The sequence below is a fragment of the Sorex araneus genome, chromosome 6 (genome assembly GCF_027595985.1).
Source record: "Sorex araneus isolate mSorAra2 chromosome 6, mSorAra2.pri, whole genome shotgun sequence".
In the NCBI taxonomy this organism is placed as follows: Eukaryota; Metazoa; Chordata; class Mammalia; order Eulipotyphla; family Soricidae; genus Sorex; species Sorex araneus.
The window spans coordinates 134,725,362-134,750,061 of NC_073307.1; the positions used below are offsets into that span (position 1 = coordinate 134,725,362).

Sequence of the window (24,700 nt, forward strand, 5' to 3'; positions counted from 1 at the left end):
GACCATATGCAGTGGCTAGGGGCTGGCGACATGCAAGGAAATGCTTTACCCCATCCTATCTCTTTGGCCCAGGACACAAAATAGAAATAATATTCATAAGATTAAATTTTTTTTCTTTTTTGCTTTCTGGGTCACATCCAGCGATTCACAGGGATTAGTCCTGGCTCATGCACTCAGGAATTACTCCTGGCGGTGCTCGGGGGACCATATGGGATGCTGGGAATCGAACTCAGGTTGGCAGTGTGCAAAACAAACGCACTACCCGCTGTGCTATCACTCCAGGCCCAAGATTAAAATTTTTAATTGTCAAATTTATTTCATTATTTTAGTGTTTTATTTTTAGCCATGTCCAAACCATGAGAAGATCAAAAGTGGGGGAAAGGAATACTCACCCCCTTCTCTGCAAGTAGCTTACTTGACTGTTCAAGATATTGGGCAGCTTCATACCAAATATCAGGGTGATGGCCCAGTACAAGCAGGCACTGTTCATAAGCAAACATAACTAAGGGAAAACATTCACAAACAATGAAATTAAAACCAGCAGTAAATAAAACTCTCAAAGTACCATAAGAAAATTACTAAGTTAGCACAGGGACCTCAATTAGGAAAAAAAAAAAAAAGCTTTACTAATTTCTGGCACCAACACCCACCTAAGCACCACTTATCCACCTTTCATTAAATTAGTATTTATGAAGACCACCTGTATACTAGGAAATGTGAAATACTGCATGACAGTACCAGTAAAGCATGAAGAATGCTTTGAATAAATGAATAAGACTTCCCGTACTTAAGAAGTCAGTGATACAGGTTCGAGGAAACAGCTCAAAGGGCTAGAGCACATGTTTGCCTGCTGGAACTCCAGGTTTATCCCTACACTGGATAATGACCAGAACACCCAAATGGGTGTACAAAAGAAAACCAAAAAGAAGTCTGCAGTCAAATGAACAGATAGACACAGAAAGAAATGACAAAAAGTCAGAAGTATCAGTTGAGGTAATAATTGTAATAATTGTGTACTCTTGAAACTTAACAGCAACAGGACTTAAGATAGCTTAAAATGTCTGAACAAGGGAATCTATGAGATGTCAGTTGAGAAATCTGAAGAAAGAGGAGGAGCAGCCTGAGAATCTGGGCATAAACATCTCTACACATATACAACAATAAATAAATGGGACCCAAGTAGAATGTTAAATTTGAAGGCTGAAAGATCTGAACAGATTTGAGCAGCTGCCCATCAAGTAAGAAGATCTGGGTAAATATCCTGAATTTTCTATAGTCTTTCAAGCACAGACTATCCCCCAGAACTAATACCTATACCTTGAAATTAGTGTCAAACAAAACCAGACAGATCTTAACAGTATAATGTAAAACCAAGCATCCACAACATCCAAGTTCTCTTCAGTAAGAAATGACACTAAAAATGTTTAGGGCTAGAGTTATAGTAAAGCAGGTAGGGTGTTTGCCTTGCACGTTGAGGACCCATGTTTGATCCCTGGCACCCGATATGATCCCCAAAGCCTGCCATGAGTGACCTCTGAGTGCAGAGACATGAGTAAGCCCTGAGTGTCACCAGATATGGCCCAAACACAAAACAGAACAAACAAAAACTTATCAGAGGTATAAATAGAATTCATTCTTTGCCCATATGCCCTCACACTATCCAAAAGAAGAAAATGAAATTACTGTATTTATGACAAGACATGGAAATATGTGGGGCTGGAGATATATATAGTACAAGTGGGTAGGGTTTGATCCCAGGCAACCCATGAGGTCCACAGAAGCACCACAGGAGTAATTCCTGAGTATAGAGCCAGGAGTAACCCCTGAGAATCACCAGATATAGCCACCCTCCCCCTCCAAAAAAACCCAAACAAACAAACAAAAAACAGGAAAATATGATCCATGGTGAGAAAAAACAATGCCATAATGCCATAATGTCCAAACACTGGAATTAGAATATAAACTATTTATAGTTAGTTATTTGGGGCGGGGGAGGTGGTCATGGAGAAATCATACCTGGTGGTGCTCAGGGATCCAGCAGAGGCCAGCCACATGCAAGGTAAGCACCCTACCTGCTGTACAATCTCTCCAGCCTCTAACTTTACAACTACTATTATAAATAACATTCAAAAGTATAAAAACAAAATAAAATCTCAATTAAATAAAACTAAAAAATTAAAAATGTCTAGAATGGAAATTTACAGATCACAAATATAAAAGGATAATGTTTGAAATAAAGCATTCACTGGATGAGTTTAAAACTAGCCTGGGAAGGGGCACTGGAAGATGGTTCACTGATTTGAAGAAAACCACTGCCAACCAAGCAGGAGGCTGTGAGGAGTGTCACTGTAAGCACAAGCATCATTCTGGCAGCAGCTCACCGGGGCAAGTGATTTCAGGCCATACACAGCCAGGCATGTGCTAGCCTAGGATCTGACTCTAGTTTATACTGCTATTCCAAAGCTGTGCAAGCACTGGGACCAGGAGTGTGACCCTCAACAAGCAAGTACATGAGTAACGCAGCAAAATTCTAGCAAATCTTTATAATCAGAATGTTTACAAGTGCCACAGCTAGAGTGTAATCCCTGACAAGCACCAAGGCAGAGTGCACAGATCTGTAGAAAATAATTCTGAAGGTAGGGGGAAAAAAAAAAAACTTGTGGCAAAAAGCAGCCTTAGGGATGGTAAGATAATCCAGGGGTAAGGCACACAGGCCCAATTCCAGTTTAATCATCAGAACCACATGGAGCCCAGAGTTGCCAGTTATAGCACTAGAGGCCCCCGAGCAGTGCTGGGTGTGGGCTCGTGAGCAACAGTACACCGCAGGGTCTGAGAAGCACTCCCTTCTCTGGCCCTATCAATGAACTGCAGTCCAGTTGGCTATCATCAGGAGTGGCCCCCAGGTCACTTGACACCCTCTCCCCAGTCCCCCAATCATTAAAAATAAAGCAGTCTTAATAATGGGTTAATGGGTTAGCTGGGATACTATCAAACGGTTCAGATATGAACTAGATTCCCAAGGTAGCTTTCTTACCTCTCTTAGTGATAAGGGTCTGATCTTCTGTACGCAGAGGGTTGCTCTTTTCCCACTGGATATATTTCTTCCACATATCAACCTGCTGAGCTTCTTGAGGAGTATTCTGAGGAGGCACTGAGGGAGCATTGCGATCCAAACCTTTCATTACTGTCTCATATTCCTAGACAACAGACATTCAGAATTCTGGGGTGAGCCTAGAACTACTCAGACAGAATTGATCAGTTAAGAATTCTGTTCAAAATGCCTGTTTTTTCCAAATACTACTTTGCTAATTCCAAGGGAGAAAGGTTACAGAGGATGACCTACGCAGTTAACAGTTTCCCAAACTGGGTGAATAGAACACCTAAAAATTTTCTCCTGTGGTAATTAGGAGAATTTTCTAGTTCACCAAGAGCTAATAGAACAACAGAAGTAATTATCTCTACTGGCACCAAGACTGCCATCTCTGAAGATACTATCTTTTAAATTGTCAATCGTTTGTATTACTAGGGAATTTCCTCTAACTTCTAGCAGATCAACTAAAGGAAAATTATGCAAATAAAACAAAATATGTCCCTGAGAGTTTTGTTACTTCTGAGAATTTGGGTTTTCTATTAGAAGTTTTTTCCTTGCCAAGTTGTACTATAGTATATCATATTAAAGGGATTTCACTTAAAATATATCAAGTGTTTAAAGTCTCCAAAATTGCTAATAACAGAAAATATCAAGGGTAAATTAAACAAAGAAGACTTTGTACATAGCATTCTCATAACAATCACTAAGAGGCCAAAAGAAAATCCATACCTTTGCTACACGCCTAGCATTCATGTAATCTCTACTCCGATCTTCAATCATTTTTTTAGCTAAATGAATATTGATACCCTATAAAACACAAAGGAAACATTATTTATAAAGATGAGTATATTTTAACTTTAGCATAATTTATTCATTTTCCAAGTTACCTTAAAAGTCACTTATTTTATTTTTTTGGTTATTGGGTCATACCCAGCGATGCTTAGGGGTTATTCCTGGCTCTGCACTCAGGAATTACTTCTGGCAGTGTTTGGGGAACCATATGGGATGCCAGGGATCGAACCCGGGCTGAAACACATGCAAAGCAAATGCCCTACCTGCTGTACTATCACTCTAGCCCAGTCACTTATTAAAGATAGTTTATGACATGAAAAAGATCAACTAGTTTTTATTTATTTGGGGGAGTGGGGTTTGGAACCACATCCAGAGATGCTCAGAGGCTATTCCTGGTGGTGCTGAGGGGACCATGTGGTACAGGGAATCAAATCAGGATTGGTTTCATGCAAAGGAAGCACCTTACTTTCCAATCTCTCCAGCCAAAAAAAAAAAAGATCAACTATTTCACATAAAATTATACAAAGACTTATGTTTAGAATCCTATAGCTGAATGGACATGGCTTGGCTCTCAAATTCTGTCTTCTACTGAGTCTATAGAACTTTACTTTATTGGAATTTTGGGCCACATCAAGTGGTGCTTAGGGCTTACTCCTGGCTCTGTACTTGGGGAACCATATGGGGGGCTGGGGATCAAATGAGGGACAGCTGTATGCAAAATGAGTGCCATACCCACTGTCATATCACTGACCCCAAGGTCTATATAGTTTTAAAAAAATAAATGCAGAGGTGGGAAAGAGACCATTTCACATCTAGCAAGCTGTTCTCAAGTAGTAGCGCAGAATCCTAGTTCCCAAGACACTTTTAGGGGATTTGAGATCAAAACAATAATGCTAAGACAATAGTGTCTCTTACAAATATACAGCAAAGTTTTGTTTCCATTTTTGTTTTGTTTTTTTTGGGCTATTCCTGGTTCTGCACTCAGGAATCACCCCTGGTGGGCTCGGGGGACTATACAGGATGACAAGGATTGAACTTGGGTGGTCTGCGTATAAGGCAAATGCCATACATGCTATACAGCAAAGTTTTTCAGCAACATTATGACATTCATATAACATTTAATTTAGGAACATGAATATTCAGATCCAGGGATGTGGCTAGAAACAAGAAAATCCAGGGCCTCCTTGTATATGGAAGACCTGGGCCTCAGCTCAATTGCTGGCACCAAACAAATACATATAAAATCATCTGTCTTCTACTGTGTTAGATATTAAAAGAGATTTGTGAGCCAGGTAGTACAGGAGTTTAGACACTTGCCTTGCATGCTGCCGGACTCCATGCCAGGCTGTTTTCACTTGGGGCACCCCAGAGGGGGGCAGTTGAGAGCCCTCCCTGCCCTAAGGGACTCAGCCCTGGCAGCCGACCTCTATAACCCAACCACCTCCTTGCTCCAGGCCACTTTCCACAAGCTCAGGCCAAGTCTCATGCATGAGTGAACATATTTCTTTTTTTTTTTTTTTAAGCTTTTTGGGTCACACCCAGCCTTGCACAGGGGTTACTCCTGGCTCATGCACTCAGGAATTACCCCTGGCGGTGCTCAGGAGACCATATGGGGTGCTGGGAATCGAACCCGGGTCGGCCGCATGCAAGGCAAACACCCTACCTTTCCTATCACTCCTGCCCCCAAGTGAACATATTTCTAAACTGCGTGGCTGCAAAAGCAGCGACATGACACATCATAAGACACTCTCTACTCATTTTCCATAATTACACCATATTTGATTGGAGGTCAGATAGCACTGAGGCTACCCAAACCCCTCGCGCTCTCGTGAACCCGGCTCACCATCTCGCCTTAGACAACGCGTGGCTCAGCATGCCAGGCATGAAACTCTACAAGTGATCCCTGCTGGAACTTTAAGCGTGATTCCTGATGGACATAGCTGGCTGTTTTACAAGATTCGGACAGAATGGCGTCGGTGGGGCACAGAGAAACCATGGTGGCAGCCGCAGTGTCATCGCTCGCCCTGGCCAGGCTAGCTGCAGTGCCATCAGACACAGAGCTGCGGCGGCAGTGCGTGAAGTGACTCATCTACTATGGGGTACTATCAGCCAACCACTGGGTGACCTGGGACTCGGTGCAGGTGTTCAACCTAGCACAGATCCTCCAAAATAGGGTCCTGTTCTGCCATCTGCTCAACAACCTCTGGGTACACTACATCAACCTCAAGGAGATCAACCTGAGGTCGCAGATGTCCTAGGTGCTGCCCAGGGGTGGAGACAGGTGTGTGTTTGTCAATGTGCAGATCGTTACAACATGCCAGTCAACCAAAAGCTTACATTCAGTAGACCGGGAACACCTGTAAAGGCGATTAGAGGCTGCCCCAAAAGCCTCCATCCCTCTCAGAGAGCATGGCAAGCTACCGAAAGTATCCTGCCTGCATGGCAGAGCCTGGCAAGCAACCCGTGGCGTACCTGATATGCCAAAAACAGTAACAACAATGGTCTTCATTCCCCTGATCCTGAAAGAGTCCCCAATATGTGATCGGGCTATACTAGCATGTGACAGGGACGAATGGAGATGTTACTGGTGCCTGCTCAAGCATATCGATGAAACAATGGGATGACAGTGATACAGTGATGATGCATAAAAATAAAAACGGCTTGGCTATAATAATAAACAACTTTGGAACTGGGGAGATGGCACAGAATGTAGCCATGCATGCGTTATTTCAAGGGTTCGACCCCTACCACCACAAGATCACCACGACACTGCCTGTGTAGTTCTGGAGGCCCCAAGTATGGCCGTGGTGGTCCCCTACCCCACAGGGACCAAGCAACACCAAATCCACAGGCTTTAATACTACCTGGTGACCCAGTTGGCCAAGTTATCAGAGAAAATGGCGACAAGGCCCAGTGAACACTTGGGAGAATGCTCCTCCACCCAATCAAGTACTAAAAAACTTAAAAACAAAAATACTCTGGCCTAATTTACCTCTTCATACTTGTTATAGTCTCTCCAGAGTTGTTCAATATTGATCATTGGATTAACACAACCTCGTTGGTAAACTCTTCGGACGGCAGTTATTCTCTGATTTTCTGCATAAGATCCAACAGCTTCCCTGGGGTTGGATCAAAAATGCCATCAACTATAGTACAGTTAAATATACTATTTATACATGCACAAACGACAACAAATTCTACAGGAATACTTACACGCCTTTTAAGAAATTGATGTAATCCACCCAAATCTGAGAAATAAAATATTAAATGTTACTGATATTTTAAATTTTATTAAATGTACATGATTTCATTAAAATTTATTAAATTGTATACTTTAACAAATGTTCATTATAACTCTACCTGATAAGACATAATTTCCATTCCAATTTTATCCAGTGCAAAGTCATATGCTTGAGCCATTTTTTCTCTGAAATAAATTAAAAATTTTAATTACTATTATGAAATGTACCTATAAGTATGTCATAACAACTTTTCATTATATCACAAGAATATTTGAACCCTTTGTATAAACAAAAAATGCAAGGAAATCTTTGCAAATGTATAGAGAAGTTCAAAGCAGCTCCTTTGTTTGAGTTTATCAAAAATAAGGCCTATACTTTAATTTTTCTATCCTTTAAATAGCATAATCTCTTATTTTACATTTTTTTGTACTGAAGCCACACCTGGTTCTGACCAAGGAAGTACGTTACATTTTAAGATCTACTAGTTCCAAATAAAAAATTTGGGAGAAAAGACTTCTCCTCAAAAGGAAATAAAAATTAAAATAAAAATTGAATTGTTATAGAAGAGCCGGAACAATAGTACTGTAGGGCACTTGCTTTCATGGTCAAACTGGGTTTGATCCTTGGCATCCCATATACTTCCCAGAACCCGCTAGAAGTGACCCTTGAGTGCAATCAGTAGTAAGCCCTGAGTACCACTGGGTGTGGCCCAAAACTCATCTCCTCGCCCCCAAAATTTCAATTTATAGAGTAACCTGCCCCTCTATCTTTTGATCTATCTGATAGAGAGAGATGCATTTGAGTAAGTCCAATATACAGACTGACTGAGATGGATAGGTAGGATTTTGTTAGTAGGAAGCCCAACTTTCTTCTTTTTTTTTTTTCCTTTTTGGGTCACACCCGGCATTGCACAGGGGTTACTCCTGGTTCTACACTCAGGAATTACTCCTCGCGGTGCTCAGGGGACCATATGGGATGCTGGGATTCGAACCCGGGTCGGCCGCGTGCAAGGCAAATGCCCTACCCGCTGTGCTATCGCTCCAGCCCCAGGAAGCCCAACTTTCAAAAAAAATTATAGGGGCCAGAGAGATAGCACAGTAGGTAGGGCTCTTGCCTTGCATGCAGGTGACCCAGGTTTTATCCCTGACATTCCATGTAGTCCCCCAGGCACCACCAGAAGTGGTTCCTGACTGCAGAGCCAGGAGTAACTCCTGAGTATCGCGAGGTGTGACCCCCAAAACAAAACAAAACAAACAAAAACAATAAAGTTTCTCAAAGATGCCTTAAATACTAATGTAGCACAGTGCATTGTACCCTGCCATGTGCTGGTGTTATGACAAGTAATAAGTGGAATTTGATTAAATTTGACAGGTCTGTGAACAAAATAATTTATTGTTACATTGTACAGTATTTTGATATAGAAAAGGGAACTGGATGATTCGATTCTAATACCAGTGGCTTTCTCTCTTTCATTCATGTATACTTTTTCCCAAGCGTTACCAAATCCTGACTTTTAGTCCTTCCTGTCCCCACTTTGAGTAAAGAGCAAGTATGAGTTTCTACAGAATTTACAGTTTATCCAGAGATTACTTGCATTATGACCTTGATTTGACTTACTTGTAACTTGGTAGTTTACCCTTGGTTTCTCGAACATATGAAAGATAACACTTCCACAAATCAATGTGCAAAACTTTCATAAGGCATCTCTGAAATAACTAAAAAAAAAAAAAAAAGAAAATATAAAAATCCTCAGTTAAATAAATTTCATACTGTGGAAAAGGATGAAATGGAACAACAAACAAATTAGCTCCTTCAATGAATTTATGTTCTTGGGGGCTGGAGTTATAGCACATCGGGTAGGGCGTTTGCCTTGCACGAGGCTGACCCGGGTTCGATTCCCAGCATCCCATATGGTCCCCTGAGCACTGCCAGGACTAATTCCTGAATGCAAAGCCAGGAATAACCCCTGTGCATTGCCGGGTGTGACCCAAAAAGCAAAACAAAACAAAACAAAAACAAAGAATTTATCTTCTTAGTCCTAAGTGGCAAATATTAACTCCCTCTTTTCAGTTTAGCTCATCAAAAACATTCTAAAGATTCTGGTCAGTCAACTGTATTTTCTGTATCTAAAAATTTTAATTTTCAGGCCAGTAAGCTCTTCCCTTTACATGTGGCGAATTCTGGTTAGATTCCAGCAATGCATTTGGTTCCCATAATATCACCAGGAATGAATCTGGTGCACAACAACTTAAGCCCTGCTAAGTGTGGCCCAAACCTCCACCCCAATTTTTAATTTCAGTAAATTTTAATTTTTTCCTTGAGATTTTAATTGTGCATTTTGAAGCACATAAAAGTCAAAAAAGCACAAAGAACTCCAAATAATCATGACTTAAGAGTATTTGCTTATATATAGTTTGGGCTAACTCACCTTTTCAACCTTGTCATAATTTTTAGCTTTAATCTGAAGAGAAACAGAAAGAAAAAGAATTAAAATCACTTTCCAGATTATTAGATTCTCTTTTAGCAGTTCGTTGCAAATTCACGTGTTTTTCAATTATTTGCCTTTGAAGAATATTTTCAACTTAATAGTAAATACTGCAAATATTTGTATGTAATCTGATTCTATACAACTAACATTTTAAAATCTTTTTATATAAAAATTTTGTAAATTAAAAATTATGTAGACCAGGGGCTGGAGCAATAGCACAATGAGTAGGGCATTTGCCTTGCATGTGGCCGAACTGGGTTCGATTCCCAGCATCCCATATGGTCCCCCAAGCACTGCCAGAAGTAATTCCTGAGTGCAGAGCCAGGAGTAACCCCTGAGCATCCGCCATGTGACCCAAAAAGCAAAAAAAATAATAATGAAAAAAATGAAAACTATGCAGACCTGGGGAAATGCCTCAAAGGACTGAGGAAGGCACTGCACATGGCAGGCTGGGTTTGGATTCCCAGTACACATGGTCCTGAGTACCACAAGGGCAAACCACAAATAACAAGGTGGAAGAGACCCCAAACACACTTAGTTGTAGCATAAACACAAAAATTTATGATAGTCCTAAGATGAAATATATATATATATATATATATAAATATATAGAAGTGTTCTTGAATAGGGTTATAATTAGAACAATCTGAATAGAGTGGCAAAAAAGATTTGGCTAATTTTACTATAAATCAACCCACCACACTCCAAGCACTGCTACCACTGAGTACAAGACACGAATTATCTGCCCCTGTCCTCGGTGTCAAAGATAAGAGAAGTTCAGGGGACTAGGGACCAATTAGGAAGAGTATGAACATGCCAGGAATTCGCAAAAATTTCTTGGGACAAGAAAAGAAATTTTAAAATGAAGTATTAGACTGGTAAATAAAGGAATTCTGAGCAGGAAGAATAATGTGCAATTACCAAAGTTAAGTATTACATTTAACCTTTACTTATGTTTATCAGTTGGAAGATGGGTTATTCAAACATATAATATCAAAAAGAATTTCTTTGTGACTGACAGACGAATAATCTGATTGATGGCAGAAATCTTGGCTTGAAATCCTTTTATCAGTTATATACCTGTATTCTTACTACTTTGACTGAAAGTACTGCAGATGAGAATTATGATAATCTCTTTATTTTACTGATAATTTCTCTCCAATTTGTAAGACTTCACCTTGAACTTCAGAATTCATAAATGCTAACCAGATAGCGCTTTGCTCACTGACGCAAGTTTTTTATGGCTCTGCAGTCAGACCTCTGGATTTACGGGCTCACTTAACCTTTTTTCCTCATTTAACCATTTCCTTAGCCATTAACTTAACCATTTCCTCATTGAGTAGCTATTTTCTAAGTCTGTTGAGAAACACAGTAAGTAAATGTGAAGCCATCAATAGTCCCTTGGACTAGCAGTGTGGCATTTGGTAATTATCATCGTGAATTCTGCCTGTCACTCACATGTTCTTTGAGGCTATTTTGATTCGAGCTTTATAACTTTGTGTTAAAAAATTATTTTCTCTTTGATGATTTTTGTCTTTCTACAATTCCTACCATACACATTAGATAACTGTCCTTTCCTTAAAATGTTATTTAACCCTGCCTCTGAAATTCCGTACTAAGTTTAAAATTATTTTTTCACTACATTTTCCAGGACACAAATTTGTCTCCATGTTATCGTTCTACTTACTTCATCTAATAGATTGATGTTACTGGTTAAAAATAATGATTCATGAGTTTAGGGATATAACTCAGCAGTAGAGCACTGCTTTGCATGTGTGAGACCCTGGATTTGGTTCCAGCACCACAAAAAGTAAAAATGAAAAATAAGAGTTCAAGTGCTAGAGCAGTAGTACAGTGGGAAGGGTGTTTGCCTTGCATTTGGCTGATACCCGGCATCCCATATGATCACTGGAGTCCACCAGGAGTGATTCCTGAGAACAGAGCCAGGAGTAGAGTAAGCCCTGAGCAGCACAGGGTATGCCCTGAAAAACCAAACTAAACAACAACAAGAACAAAACCAACCATAAAATTTGCTGGGTTTATTTTACTTTGTTCAAGTTACTATCTCTTTTCTAATTTTATTGGGGGACTGTCCAACAGTTTTATTTTATATTCCTTTCTCACCGCTGGATCTTCAGATGTGCAGTTTTTAATCCATATGCAGAACTTCAATATCAGCAATCTACACCAGCAAGTGTAGACAGTAAATTGATTACTAAGAACCAGAAATCAATCTTTGTTTAAAAGTGCGTAGGACTCAGACTATTCTTTGTTTTTTTTCCATGTGTACAGGCAGCTTTTATTTTTTATTATTTTTTTTTACTTTTTTTTTTCTTTTATTAGTTCACCATGTGGAAAGTTACAAAGCTTTCAGGTTTAAGTCTCAGTTATACAATGCTCAAACACCCGTCCCTTCACCAGTGCACATATTCCACCACCAAGAATCATAACATACCTCCCCCCTTCCCCCCACCTCCCCAGCCCCCCACCCCGCATGTGTAACTGGTAAATTTCACTTTACTTTCACTTTACTTTGATTACATTCAATATTTCAATAAAAAAATTCACTATTATTGATTTGGAGTTTCTCCCCCCTAAAGTCAATCTGCTGAAAAGAAAGCATTTGGTAATATGTTTTCCATTGCTGAGAATGAAGAGATATGAGGTCCGGAGGCTGCACTAGCAGCAGCATAGTTTTGGATTTCTGTATTTTAGTAACTAAGTCTAGTGAAATGTCTGTCAGACTATTCTTTCTTATGGGGCTGTTTTATTTTTGGTTTCCTAGAGGCCAGGATGACTTAAACATTCTTCTGGGGTAGATAGGAAACTGAAATGGTAATCAAAAGTCTTCCCCAAAACAAAAGCCAAGACCCAGATGAATTCACTAGTGAATTCTTTCAAACCTTTAAAGACCTACTGTCAATCCTCTTCAAGCTTTATCAGAAAATTGAAGAAAGAGAAACACTCCCAAACAGTTTTTAAAGAGGCAAATATTACCCTCATACCCAAAGCAGACAGAAACTCCACAGAAAAGGAAAATTTCAGACCAATATCCCGGATCGACAAAATACTAGCAAATAGAATCCAACATTAAAAAAATCATACACCATGACCAAGTAGGATTCATCCCGGGGATGCAAGGATGATTTAACATTCACATGTCAAACAACTTAATAAACCATATCAACAAAAGAAATGAAGAAAAACCACATGGTTTTATCAACAGATGCAGAAAAAGCTTTTGACAAGATTCAGTACTCATTCATAATAAAAACTCTTAATAAAATGGGATTCGAAGGCGCTTTACTCAAAATAGTCAAAGCCATCTACCACAAGTCCCACAACAAGCATTATTCTCGATAGGGAAAACCTAAAAGCCTTCCCTCTAAGATTGGAGACAAGACAAGGTTGCCCAACTCGCCATTTCTACTCAACATAGTAGTTGAAGTACTTGCCAGTTAGGGAACAACAAGATATTAAGGGCGTTCAGATAGGAAAGGAAGAAATCAAATTCTCACTATTTGCAGATGACAAGATACTATACTTAGAGAACCCTAAAGTCTCCACCAAAAAGCTCCTAGAAACAATACATTTGTATAGTAGAGTGGCAGGTTACAAAATCAATGCCCAGAAGTCCATGACTTTCCTATACACAAATAATGGAAAAGAAGTTATATAAAAAATTCCATTTACAATTGTGCTACAGAAAATCAAGTACATCAGAATCACCTTAACTAAGGAAGTAAAGGACCTGTACAAAGAAAACTACAAATCATTACTTCAATAAGTAAAAGAGGATAGATAAGAGGAAATGGAAACGTCCCCTGCTCATGGACTGGGAGAATTAACATTGTCAAAATGGCAATACTCCCCAAAGCATTATAGAAGTTCAATACAGTCCCTATAATGATACCCATGACATTTTTCCAAGAAATTGATCAAACATTCCTGAAATTCATATGGAATAATAACCCTCCATGAATAACTAAAACAATTCTTGGGAATAAGAGGATGGGAGGCATCACCTTCCCTAACATCAAACTCTACTACAAAGCGGTAGTAATTAAAACAGCATGGTATTGGAATAAAGACAGACCTGCAGACCAATGGAATAAGGTTGAATATCCTGGCACAGACCATAAACTATAAAAGATTAATTAATCTTTGTTAAGGAAGCAAGAAACATGAAGTAGAGCAAGAAAAGCCTCTTTAACAAGTGGTGCTGTGAAAAATGGACAGCCACATGCAAAAAAAATAAAAAAATAAACTCTGACCTCTATCTTATGCCATGCACAAACATCAAATCAAAATAAATTAAAGACCTTGGGGCTGGAGTGATAGTACAGTGGGTAGAGTGTTTGCCTTGCATGCAGCCGACCCAGGTTCAATTCCCAGCATCCCATATGGTCCCCCAAGCACCACCAGGAGTAATTCCTGAGTGAAAAGTCAGGAGTAACCCCTGAGCATCACTGGGCATGACCCAAAAAGAAAAAAAAGAAAAAAGAAAAAAAACTTAAAGACCTCAACATCAGACCTGAATCCATAAGGTACATGGAAGAAAAAACAGGCAAAACCCTCTAAGACAGTGAAACTCAAGGCATCTTCAAAGATGAGACACTGCTGACCAAGCAAAGTGGAAGCAAAGATTAACAAATGGTACTACATTAAACCAAGAAGCTTCTGCACCTCAAAAGTGACCAAGATACAAAGAGCCCATGAAATTAGAGAAACTATTCATCCAATAACCATCTGATAAGGGGTTAATATCAAAGATATACAAGGCACTGGTAGAACTTTAAAAGAAAAAAACAACCAACCCCATCCAAAAAAATGTGGAGAAGAAATGAACAGAAATTTCCTCAAAGATGAAATCCAAATGGCCAAAAGGCAAATAAAAAAATGCTCTATATAACTAATCACCAGAGAGGTGCAAATCAAAATAACAATGAGATATCATCTCATGCCACAGAGACTGGCACACATACAAATGAACAACCAGTGCTGGCACAGATGCAGGGAGAAAAGGATCCTCACTCATTGCTGGTGAGAATGCCAACTGGTTCAGTCTTTTTGGAAAATAATGTAAACATTCCTCAAAAAACTAAAAATTGAGCTCCTGTTCGACCCAGCAATACCTCTTCTGGGAATTATACCCTGGGGGTCCAAAAACACAGCAGAAACACCATCTACACTTCTATGTTCATTGCAGCATTATTCACAATAGCTAGAGTCTGAAAACAACCTAAGTATCCAAGGACAGACATATGGATAAAGAAATTATGGTACATCTACACAATGACTACTACATAGCTATTAGAGAATTTGCCTATAGATAGACTTGAAAAGTATCATGCTGAGTAAAATGAATCAGAAGGAGAGGGACTGATAATAGATTGACTGCATTCATTTGTGGGATATATATATATATATATACATATATATACACACACGTGTGTATATACACCACACACACACACATATATGTAAAGTATCACGGAAGAGCCTGGCAAGCTTCCCATGGCATATTTGATATGCCAAATACAGTAACAATAACAGATCTCATTCCCCTGACCCTGAAAAGAGCCTCCAAACGTTGGGAAAAATGAGTAAGGAGAGCCTGCTAAAATCTTAGGGCTGGGACAAATGGAGACATTACTGGCGCCCACTCAAGTAAATCAATGAACAATGAGATGACAGTGATACAGTGATATATAAAGTATGAAACTAATATAAAGCCAGGGAAAATGGGCCAGGACGACTGGTTAATAGTGAGGGAGATGGTGGATAGTTAAGACAGAGAAGGATCCATTCCAATACTAGTAGGAAATTATCACTCTGGATAAGAAATGAGTGTTGAAAGCAGGTAAAGGGATATATATGATAACCTTTCAACATCTGCATCACACACTATAATCCCTAAAATGAGAGAGAACAAGAGAGAAAAGATAGACTGGTGGTTCCCTGAGCATTGTCTGAGAGGTGCCTACCATAGAGGCAGGCTGGGGTGGGGGGTGGCTTGAAGGGGCAGGAGGGAAACTAGGGACACTGGTGCTGGGAAATTACACTGGTAGGGAGATGGATTTTGGAACACTGTATGACTGAAACACAATCATGAACAATTTTGCAATGCTCTCACAGTGATTCAATAAAAAGAAAAAGTCAGAAAGATAGTACAAGAGGTGAGTGGTTTTTACTTTGCACAAGGCTGACCCAGGTTTGATCCCTGGCAGCCCCGAATGATCCCTTCACTCCACCAGAAGTGATCCTTGAGTGCAGAACCAGAAACAAACCCTGAGCACCATCAGGTATGGCCCCCAAACAATAAAAGGCACTCGAGTTCCAAGCATTTCTCTGGGTCAGTTTCTTTTTCTTTCTTGGAGATGGGCACATAGCCAGTGCTCACAGGCTATTCCTGCTGTGTTCAGAAGTCACCACTGAAGGAGCTCAGAGAATGTATGTGGTATCGGGGAATCTGACCAGGATCAGCCACATGCAAGGCAAGTACCTTAACCCCCACCTCCCTTCAGACATCATCACAAAGAGGCAATGTGATACAGAACCCAAGTCCTCTCTCCCAGGTGAGTTTATTCAGTCTTTTATATCTACGAATTTAAGTAAAGCAAGGTTTTTCTTGGTTTCTTATATTCATCAATTATTTCCTTGGTATTCAATCCACATATAAAACGACAATACTAATATAGAAACTCTTTGGCTTTGAATATGTGGCTAATGAATGTTAATCATTAATTCAATAAATAAAAATTATTTGAGACCTGATATATTAGAGGGATTCAGGCTTATGTTTTTCACATGGTAACCCCAATTTAAACAACAAGTTTCCCAAGCACTGGTGGATACAACCATGGTGGTTCCCTGAGCATTGTCTGGGAGGCCCCACTACCCAATTTCCCCCCACACAGCCTACACTAGTAATATCATCACAAATATGATGGCGGTGGTGCCAGAGATTAAAGACATGACTTCACTCATGCCAAGACATGCATTTTACCAGTGATCCACACCCTGGTCTCATTTCTCAAACTGTTACTCATCAAAAAATGTATTTCAGGGGGGATAGCACAGCGGGTAGGGCGTTTGCCTTGCGCATAGCCTACCTGGGTTCAATTCCCAGCATCCCGTATGGTCCCCTGAGCACCACCAGGAGTAATTCCTGAGTGCAAACCCAGGAGTAACACCTATGCATTGTCAGGTGTGACCCAAAAACTAAAAAAACAATGTAGTTCAGGGGCTGGAGAAACAATATAGTAGGTAGAGTGCTTGGCTGGCATGCAGCCAACCCGGTTCTATCCCCAGCATCCCATATGGTCCCTTGAGTACCAACTGGAATAATTCCCTAAATTTTTTAAATTTAAATATATATCTGTACACACACACACCCACACCCACACACCACCGCTCCCCCCGCCAGCTGTAGAGATAGTATAGTGGATAAGGTGTTTGCCTTGCATGTGGCTGACCGAGGTTCGATCCAAGCACCCCATATGGTCTCCTGAGCCTGGCAGGAGTGAGGGCAGAGTCAGGAGGAAACACTGCACAGCTGGGTGTGGCCCAAAATAAAACAAAAAATACATACCAACCTGCTTTGAAGACAGTATGATAAAACAAAAAGAATCTCTCCCATAATGAGCATTCCCAACTATAAAAGTGGAATGGTAATAATTCCTTCTACTATACAGGGCTTCCAGAATTGTAAGAAAATAAAACACTCACATATTCTAAGTACTATAAATCATATGCTTCGATATAATTATGAACCAACTGAATATAAAATTTAATTTTATCTTTCTTAAATAGAGCTATCTAAACTATATACCCATGAAAAGCAATTATTATCATATTGGTCCCAAAGGAGAGAAAAGTAAAGATATTCTGCAAGTCATATTCAGATTCCATTACTGTTAAAACTACCACATGAAAACATAACTCATCCAACTACTAGTTCCTCTTATAAGGTTATTATCCTAGGTAACAGATACTAGTCAATATATAGTCTTACCTGTAAGTTACTCACATTTTTAAAATTAAAATTTTTAAAGTTTTGGTTTTTGGGACAAACTCAACTGTGCTCACATCTTACTCCTGGACGTAAACTCAGGGACTACTCCTGGGACCATATGGGATGCTGGGGATCAAACCCAGGTTAGCCTCACGCAAGGCAAACGCCCACCCACTGTACTATTGCTCCAGTTCCAGGTTAAATATTTTTAAAATAATTTGCATAGTTATATACATTTGTACAAAAATAAACCCGAAAAAGCCAGTTTCAATTTTTTAAATAAAGAAAATGATTACTGCTTTCAATCTTCTTCTATTTTTGTAGTGATTCTCAGATTTACATTTAAACCAATGCAGTTTTTGAATAGATTAGAAATATTAAAATAAGAATGTTTATGTATGATAGAAGCCTTCAAATTTCTGTAGTGTAGTTAGGACCTTAAAAATTTAAGGATGGGGGCTGGAGCAACAGCACAGCTGGTAGAGCATTTGCATTGCACTTGGCCAACCCGGGTTCGATTCCCAGCATCCCATATGGTCACCTGAGCACTGCCTGGAGTAATTCCTGAGTGCAGAGCCAGGAGTAACCCCTGTGCATTGCCGGGTGTGACCCTTCCCCCCAAAAATTATTTAGGGGCTGGAGAGACAGTAAAGTGGAAGGGTTCATCTTTTTGTTGGTATGTTTTGGGGGAGGTAGGCTCACATTTGGCGATGCTCAGGGGTTACTTCTGGCTCAGGAATTTCTCCTGGCAGTGCTTGATGGACCATATGGGTTGGCGGGAATTGATAGAATGGTTCTTGTCTTGTATGTGGTGGATCCAGGTTTAATCTCTGGCACTTCATATGGTTCCCTGAGTCTATCAGGAGTGATTACCTGAGTGCAGAGCTAGGAGTAAGCTCTGAGCACAATGGCATGTGACCCAAAAACAAAACAAAAATTAAGTTATTCTTTTGGGGGCATACCAAGTGGTGTTCAAAACTTAAGCTCAGTTTACTTCTGGTTCTTTGCTTAGGGATAACTTCTCGTGGTGCTTGGGGGTCATATACAGTGTCAGCGATCAAACTGGGTTGGCTGCATGCCAGGTAAATAACTTCCTGGCTGTACTACCGTTCCAGCCTCCAACTTTTTTTTTTTTTTTTGCTTTTTGGGTCACACCCAGCGATGCACAGGGGTTACTCCTGGCTCTGCACTCAGGAATTCCTCCTGGTGGTGCTCAGGGGACCATATGGGTTACTGGGAATTGAACCCGGGTTGGTCACATGCAAGGCAAACACCTTACCCGTTGTGCTATTGCTCCAGCCCCGAGCCCCCAACTTTTAATTATCTAAACATTATTTTTAGAGGTACACTTTTTTTTTTTTTGCTTTCTGGGTCACACCCGGCGATGCTCAGGGGTTACTCCTGGCTCTACACTCAGGAATTACTCCTGGCAGTGTAGAGGTACACTTTAAAATACTACTGAAATATTTTTACACTTGCAAAGCCACTGTATCTGTGTTTTAAGATCCTGCCAAGCATTGTTTCTAACATTTAATTCTCCACTTTGATACATCTAGTTTTGTTGGAGTTGTTCTGTGTTTTGAGGTAACACACAATGGAGTTCTTCCCAGACACACTTAGGGGTCAGGTTCAACTTGAACCCAGGTCTCCTGCATGCAAAGTAAGTGTCCCAGCTCACTAAGCCATCTCCCCATCCCTACACCTGCACCTTATTACTATTAAATGCTGCAATTTATCATGCAATTAACTGATTTTTTTAAAGCAAGTTTTTCGTGTTTTGGGGCCACAACCAGCAGTGCTCAGGTATCACTCCAAGGAACCATTATGGGGTGCTGGGGATCAAACTGATTGGCCACATGCAATGCAGGTGCCGTAACCCTATTATCTCTCTTACCCAAGATAATAAAAAATTTTTCACTGTATCATGGTCATCCCGTTGCTCATCGATTTGCTTGAGTGGGCACCAGTAATGTCTCCATTGTGAGACTTGTTACTGGTTTTGGTCTGCCGTGCGGGCGGGATACTCTTGGTAGCTTGCCAGGCTCTCTGAGAAGGGCAGAGGAATTGAACCTGGGTCGGCCAAGTGCAAGGCAAACCTCCTACCCTCTGTGCTATCTCTCCTTTTGTGGAGGAAAAAATTTTGAATTGTCAACAGTACTATTTTATAATGGGGAAGATAACTGGAATACTGCCAAGATTTACTTTTTCTTTTTACTTTTGTATGTAATCAAACAGTCTCATTCCTGTGCAAAATAATCTCTATCATGGAGTCACATTGCCTGCTAAGACTGATTTGTTTTCATTGTTTTGTGATTCGGTGGATTGAAAAAAAGAATCTCACAAATGCACAGTTAGCGCTCTATATTTGAAGTTTCCTAGCTATCAAGATATATTTTTAACTTTAAATGAGCGATTGTCTAGTGAAGAGTAAAAGTATTCAAAAGCAAAAATCTGTTCCTCACAGCAAAAGCTAAAAGGGTTGGAACTCATACAGAAGCCCTGGGCTCATATCTGGCACTTCGAGGTACCCTGAGCACTGCTGATGGTGTGGCCATTGAGAGCCACTGGGTGTGGCCATTAAAAAAAGTCTGATACTTTTGAAGAATTCCTAGTTCCAGTTTTTTTTGTAACTTCCACAAGTATTAACTGAACAGTCTTTACAATCTAAAATTATCAGGGCTGGAGATAGTTTGCCTTGCACGGGGCCAACCAGGTTTAATCCTTGGCAACCCATATGGTCCCGAAAGTACTGGCAGGAGTAATTCCTGACTGCAGAGCTAGGAGTAATACTTGAGCAACACCAAGTGTGACCCAAAACAAAACCCAAAAACAAACAAACAAAAAACAAGCCAAAAAAAGACAATTACATTAGGGAATGAATGGAATTAATGGTCATTTAGATATTATTTTGTAAAATGTACATCTTTTTAGGAGAAAAAAATGACAAATAGCCTTTGACAAACTGTAGTAATGTCCATTTGAAAATTCTGTTGTTTGGGGGTGGCTGGAGCTATTATAGTACAGTAGGTAGGGCGCTTGCCTTGTATGTGGCCTACCCGGGTTCGATACCCAGCATCCCATGTGGTCCCCTGAGCACCGCCAGGAATGACTCCTGAGTGCAAAGCCAGGAGTAACCCCTGTGCATCGCCGGGTGTGACCCAAAAAGAAAGAAAAATTCTGTTCTTTGGGGGCTGCAGTGATACTACAGCTGGTAAGGTGTTTGTCTTGCACACACCCCACCCAACCTGGGTTTAATCCCATATGGTCCCCTGAACACTGCCAGGAGTAATTCCTGAGTGTAGAGCCAGGAGTAAACCCTGAGCGTCGCCAAGTGTGACCAAAAACTTAAAAAACAGAAAAAAAAAATTCTGTTGTTTGGGGGGGAGTCAAACCAGGCAGTGCTCAGGGTTTACTCCTGGCAGGGCTTGGGAGACTATATGAAGTGCCAGGGATAAAACCCAAGTCAGCTATTTGCAAGGCAACTGCACTATCCTCTATACTATCTCTCATCCCACTCATTTTAAAATCTTTATTTAAAGAAAATTCTTTTGCAGTTCTAGAGCTATTCCAGGGCCTTACACAGCAAGGTATGCATTCTACTACCACTGTCACATACCTAACTTGGTAATGTGTATTTTTTAACAGCCATATCATTAGTCTCTCAATTTGTATTCTATGCCTTGGAGGAAAAAATCAGTGTCAGAATATCAGAAATTTAAACACAGAACAAGACTGTATTACAGGAGTTGGGGGGTTTGCTCAAAAGGCTGCAGGAAATGCCTAGCATGTCGGAGACAGGAGTTCTATCCCAGGTACCACACAGTCCCCAAGCACCAAGCTGGGAGTAACCCTCAAGAAGTGCTGGGGCTAGAGCAATAGCACAGCGGGTAGGGCGTTTGCCTTGCACGCAGCTGCCCCGGGTTCAATTCCCTGCATCCCATATGTTCCCTGAGCACTGCCAGGAGTAATTCCTGAGTGCAGAGCCAGGAGCAACCCCTGTGCATCACCAGGTGTCACCCAAAAAGCAAAAAAATAAAAAGAAGCGCTGAAAGTATCCTTCCCCCCCCCCATCTATCATAAATTGTAAATATAAGTAACAGTACAATAAATGTAAATGGTTAAAAATTTAACAAGTAAACCAAACAATAAAACTCTATAGAGAAAAAAACAATCTAGAGAAAGAAGTTTGATATATTTTGCTTAGATTTGCATATACATAAGTTGAGGATGTCAATATTTGTGTTTTAAGACCTTAATTAACAGCAGAGACAGACTAAGGCCCAAACTCAAGGCAGTTGCCTCAACTGTCATGAGTAAATAAATGAGTGCATTGCAAATAAATGAGTACATTTCTAATTTGTTCTCTTCATGTTTTCTACTGTGTAACACATTTTCTTCTATTGCTTTCAAAAATTTATCTTGGAAGATTACAGAATATAAGTTTTAATGAACTTGGAAAATATTAAAGATATACCAACAGATTTTTCAGTTGCTGGAGCAGCAATAAAATATTCTTCTTCCCACCACACATCCCAATTTTAAGAAAAATCTATCAGGAAAAAAGGGTCTGTCTACAAAGTAGTTTATTTTTATTCAACAAATGATTGTGTATCTATGTGACAGGCTCTCTTCCTAGCAATGTAAACTTAGAACAGATCAAACAAAAAAAATAGTTTTTTTGCTATACTCTGAAGATGTTCATTTAAAGTGCATATAAGACAATATATTTGGAAGCTTATAAACAAAAGCAATGACTATATATACTATGATTGGTCTACACAAAAAATTTGTCTAAACAACGTATTTAATTCAAAAAGCAAAGATGTATATTTATAAAACTGAATAGAAATAGGTCTACATTTAATAAAATCATTTAAAAATATAAACATTTGATATACTTATTTTCTGAGCAAGAGATACAAGCTCAGAAGAAATATATACAAAACTTATTACATGGATCATTGTCTAAGCTACACACTATCATTATGTTTTGTTTGTTTGTTTGTTTTTTGACTATGTAACACTCAGGGAACCATGCCAGGGCAGGAGTGCATGCCCAGGCCTCCAGTGAAGCATGCACTCAGTCCAGTGAGCTCTCCCTATAGATGCCAATGCATTTTATTTCTATAACAGTATCATGGCAGTCAAGAATGTGGGGTTTTATTTGGTTTTGGTTGGGGCTGGGGAGGCACACTCACTAGTGCCCAGAGCTTACTTGTGGCTGTGTGCTCTGTGCTTGTAGCACTCCTGGCAGTGCTTGGAGGGCCATATGGAGTTAAAGCCAAGCACTTGGACCCCCATGCTTTGCAGTCCACATCCTGTTTCTTACAAGGCAAAATCAGAACTGTTTCAATAAAGTTTCTGCTCTGTAATTCCTTTGTATTTTTCTAGTTATGAACATCTCCACTTCAAATAATTTGGTTCTGTTTCAAACTTTACAAGTTAATTTTGTGTACATGGCCTAGTTTTGATACTACTTCCAGTTCCAGTCGACTACCACGATCATCTTCTCAAAATCAATGGGATAGGGTTAGAGAGACAGTATGGAGTAACACAGAAGAAAACAAAGAGTATGGATTGAGCATAGCCAGGTGTGGCCCCAAACGACCTCCTTCCAACTCCCCACCTAAATCGATGATATAGACTATCTTGTAAATTGAAATTAATAAGAAATTTGTACAATCATTAGAGATCCATAATCTCCCATAAATGTTTGACAACTAAGATGCTGATCTCAAAACCAGAACCAATTTTGCACACAGAGCAGAGCTCCATAGGTATCTTAATTCAGTTTCCTCAAAAAGTCACTTTGTTATTTTCTGATGCCATAGACTGACGTGACAGCTTCACACTTTGCAAAACATGGTTTACTACTTTAGTCCCCAGACTAATATTTATTTCTCAAAGAAATTAGTCTTTTATCCCCTTATACTTTTTCTGCTTTAATATCTTCTAAATAAAAAAATTCAATTATATAATTTTTCTTTAACTACAACTTGAATTATAAAATTTAATTTATAAAAATTGCTTTAGGAAATGGTTCAGTTAGCCAACCATTAGTACATTCAAATAAAAAAGAACTCAGTATGTGGAAGGGAAAATTGTAGAGGGGAAAAACCATCTTCTTAAAACCTTGCAATACAAAAAAAAACAAAAACAAAACAAAACCCACCTTGCAATACATGTTTTTTGCTTGCATTTTGTAGTGACCGGAATAGAGCTCAGGGTCTCAGACAAGGCAAGTGACTACAACTGACTACATTACCAGCTCTTGCAATTTTTCTACTACATTTCTCACTGCATACAGATCAAGAATTGCATTTTAAAAAATAATCACAAAAAAAGGCAAGACAAAAAAAATCACAATTGAAGGATAAACACTTAATTTTTAGTTACTCCTATAATGAAGTTTCTCTAGATTTACCATTTTTGTGGATTTCTACCATGTTACCTAATTTTCATTGCATCACAAATGTCTATGTACATTTCCCTGTTATTAACTCTACATACCTTTATACAGTTAGCTTTCATACAAGTATCACAAGCAATGCTTTCACCCTTTATATATCTTTTGGGGGCCATACCGAGAGGCTAGTCAGCCAGGCAGCACTTTAGAGCTTTGATGCTCAGGGGGTCTCAAAGGCTTGGGACTAAAATCAGTGACAACTTGCAAAAATTCCATTTCCTCATTCTACAAAACAGATACTCAGTCTGCAATACTCAGACTAAATTATTTCTATAAACATTGCTATCCAAATACATTATTAAAGGGGAAGTTTTTGGGTACACCCACCTGTATTCTGGGCTTACTCCTGGCTCTGTGCTCAAGGATCATTTCTGGAGGTGCTCGGGGATCATATATGTTTCCATGGTTTGACCCAGCGTCAACTGCATGCAAGGCAAGTGCCTTATCTGCTGTATAATCTCACCAGCTCCCAAACTTAGATCAGAAATTTTTATTATTTGAGCAACTGTCTTGATACTTTTTAAAAAATAAATATTTCTAATACAAATATACTGGGCTGGAGCGATAGCACAGCGGTAGGGCGTTCGCCTTTCACCCGGCCGAC

General features: G+C 39.7%; 1 protein-coding gene across 1 annotated transcript in view; it reads right to left on the reverse strand.

Moving 5' to 3' along the window:
• Positions 1–24,700, reverse strand: part of CSTF3 (cleavage stimulation factor subunit 3) — a 92,906-nt gene that overhangs the window by 17,166 nt on the left and 51,040 nt on the right. The window contains exons 4-11 of the mRNA XM_004607885.2: positions 9,554–9,586; positions 8,743–8,840; positions 7,244–7,310; positions 7,097–7,131; positions 6,876–7,002; positions 3,821–3,898; positions 3,035–3,197; positions 393–502 (exon numbers count right to left, since the gene is read on the reverse strand). Coding sequence (XP_004607942.1) covers positions 393–502; positions 3,035–3,197; positions 3,821–3,898; positions 6,876–7,002; positions 7,097–7,131; positions 7,244–7,310; positions 8,743–8,840; positions 9,554–9,586 — 711 coding nt within the window. The remainder of the gene's footprint in view (positions 1–392; positions 503–3,034; positions 3,198–3,820; positions 3,899–6,875; positions 7,003–7,096; positions 7,132–7,243; positions 7,311–8,742; positions 8,841–9,553; positions 9,587–24,700) is intronic.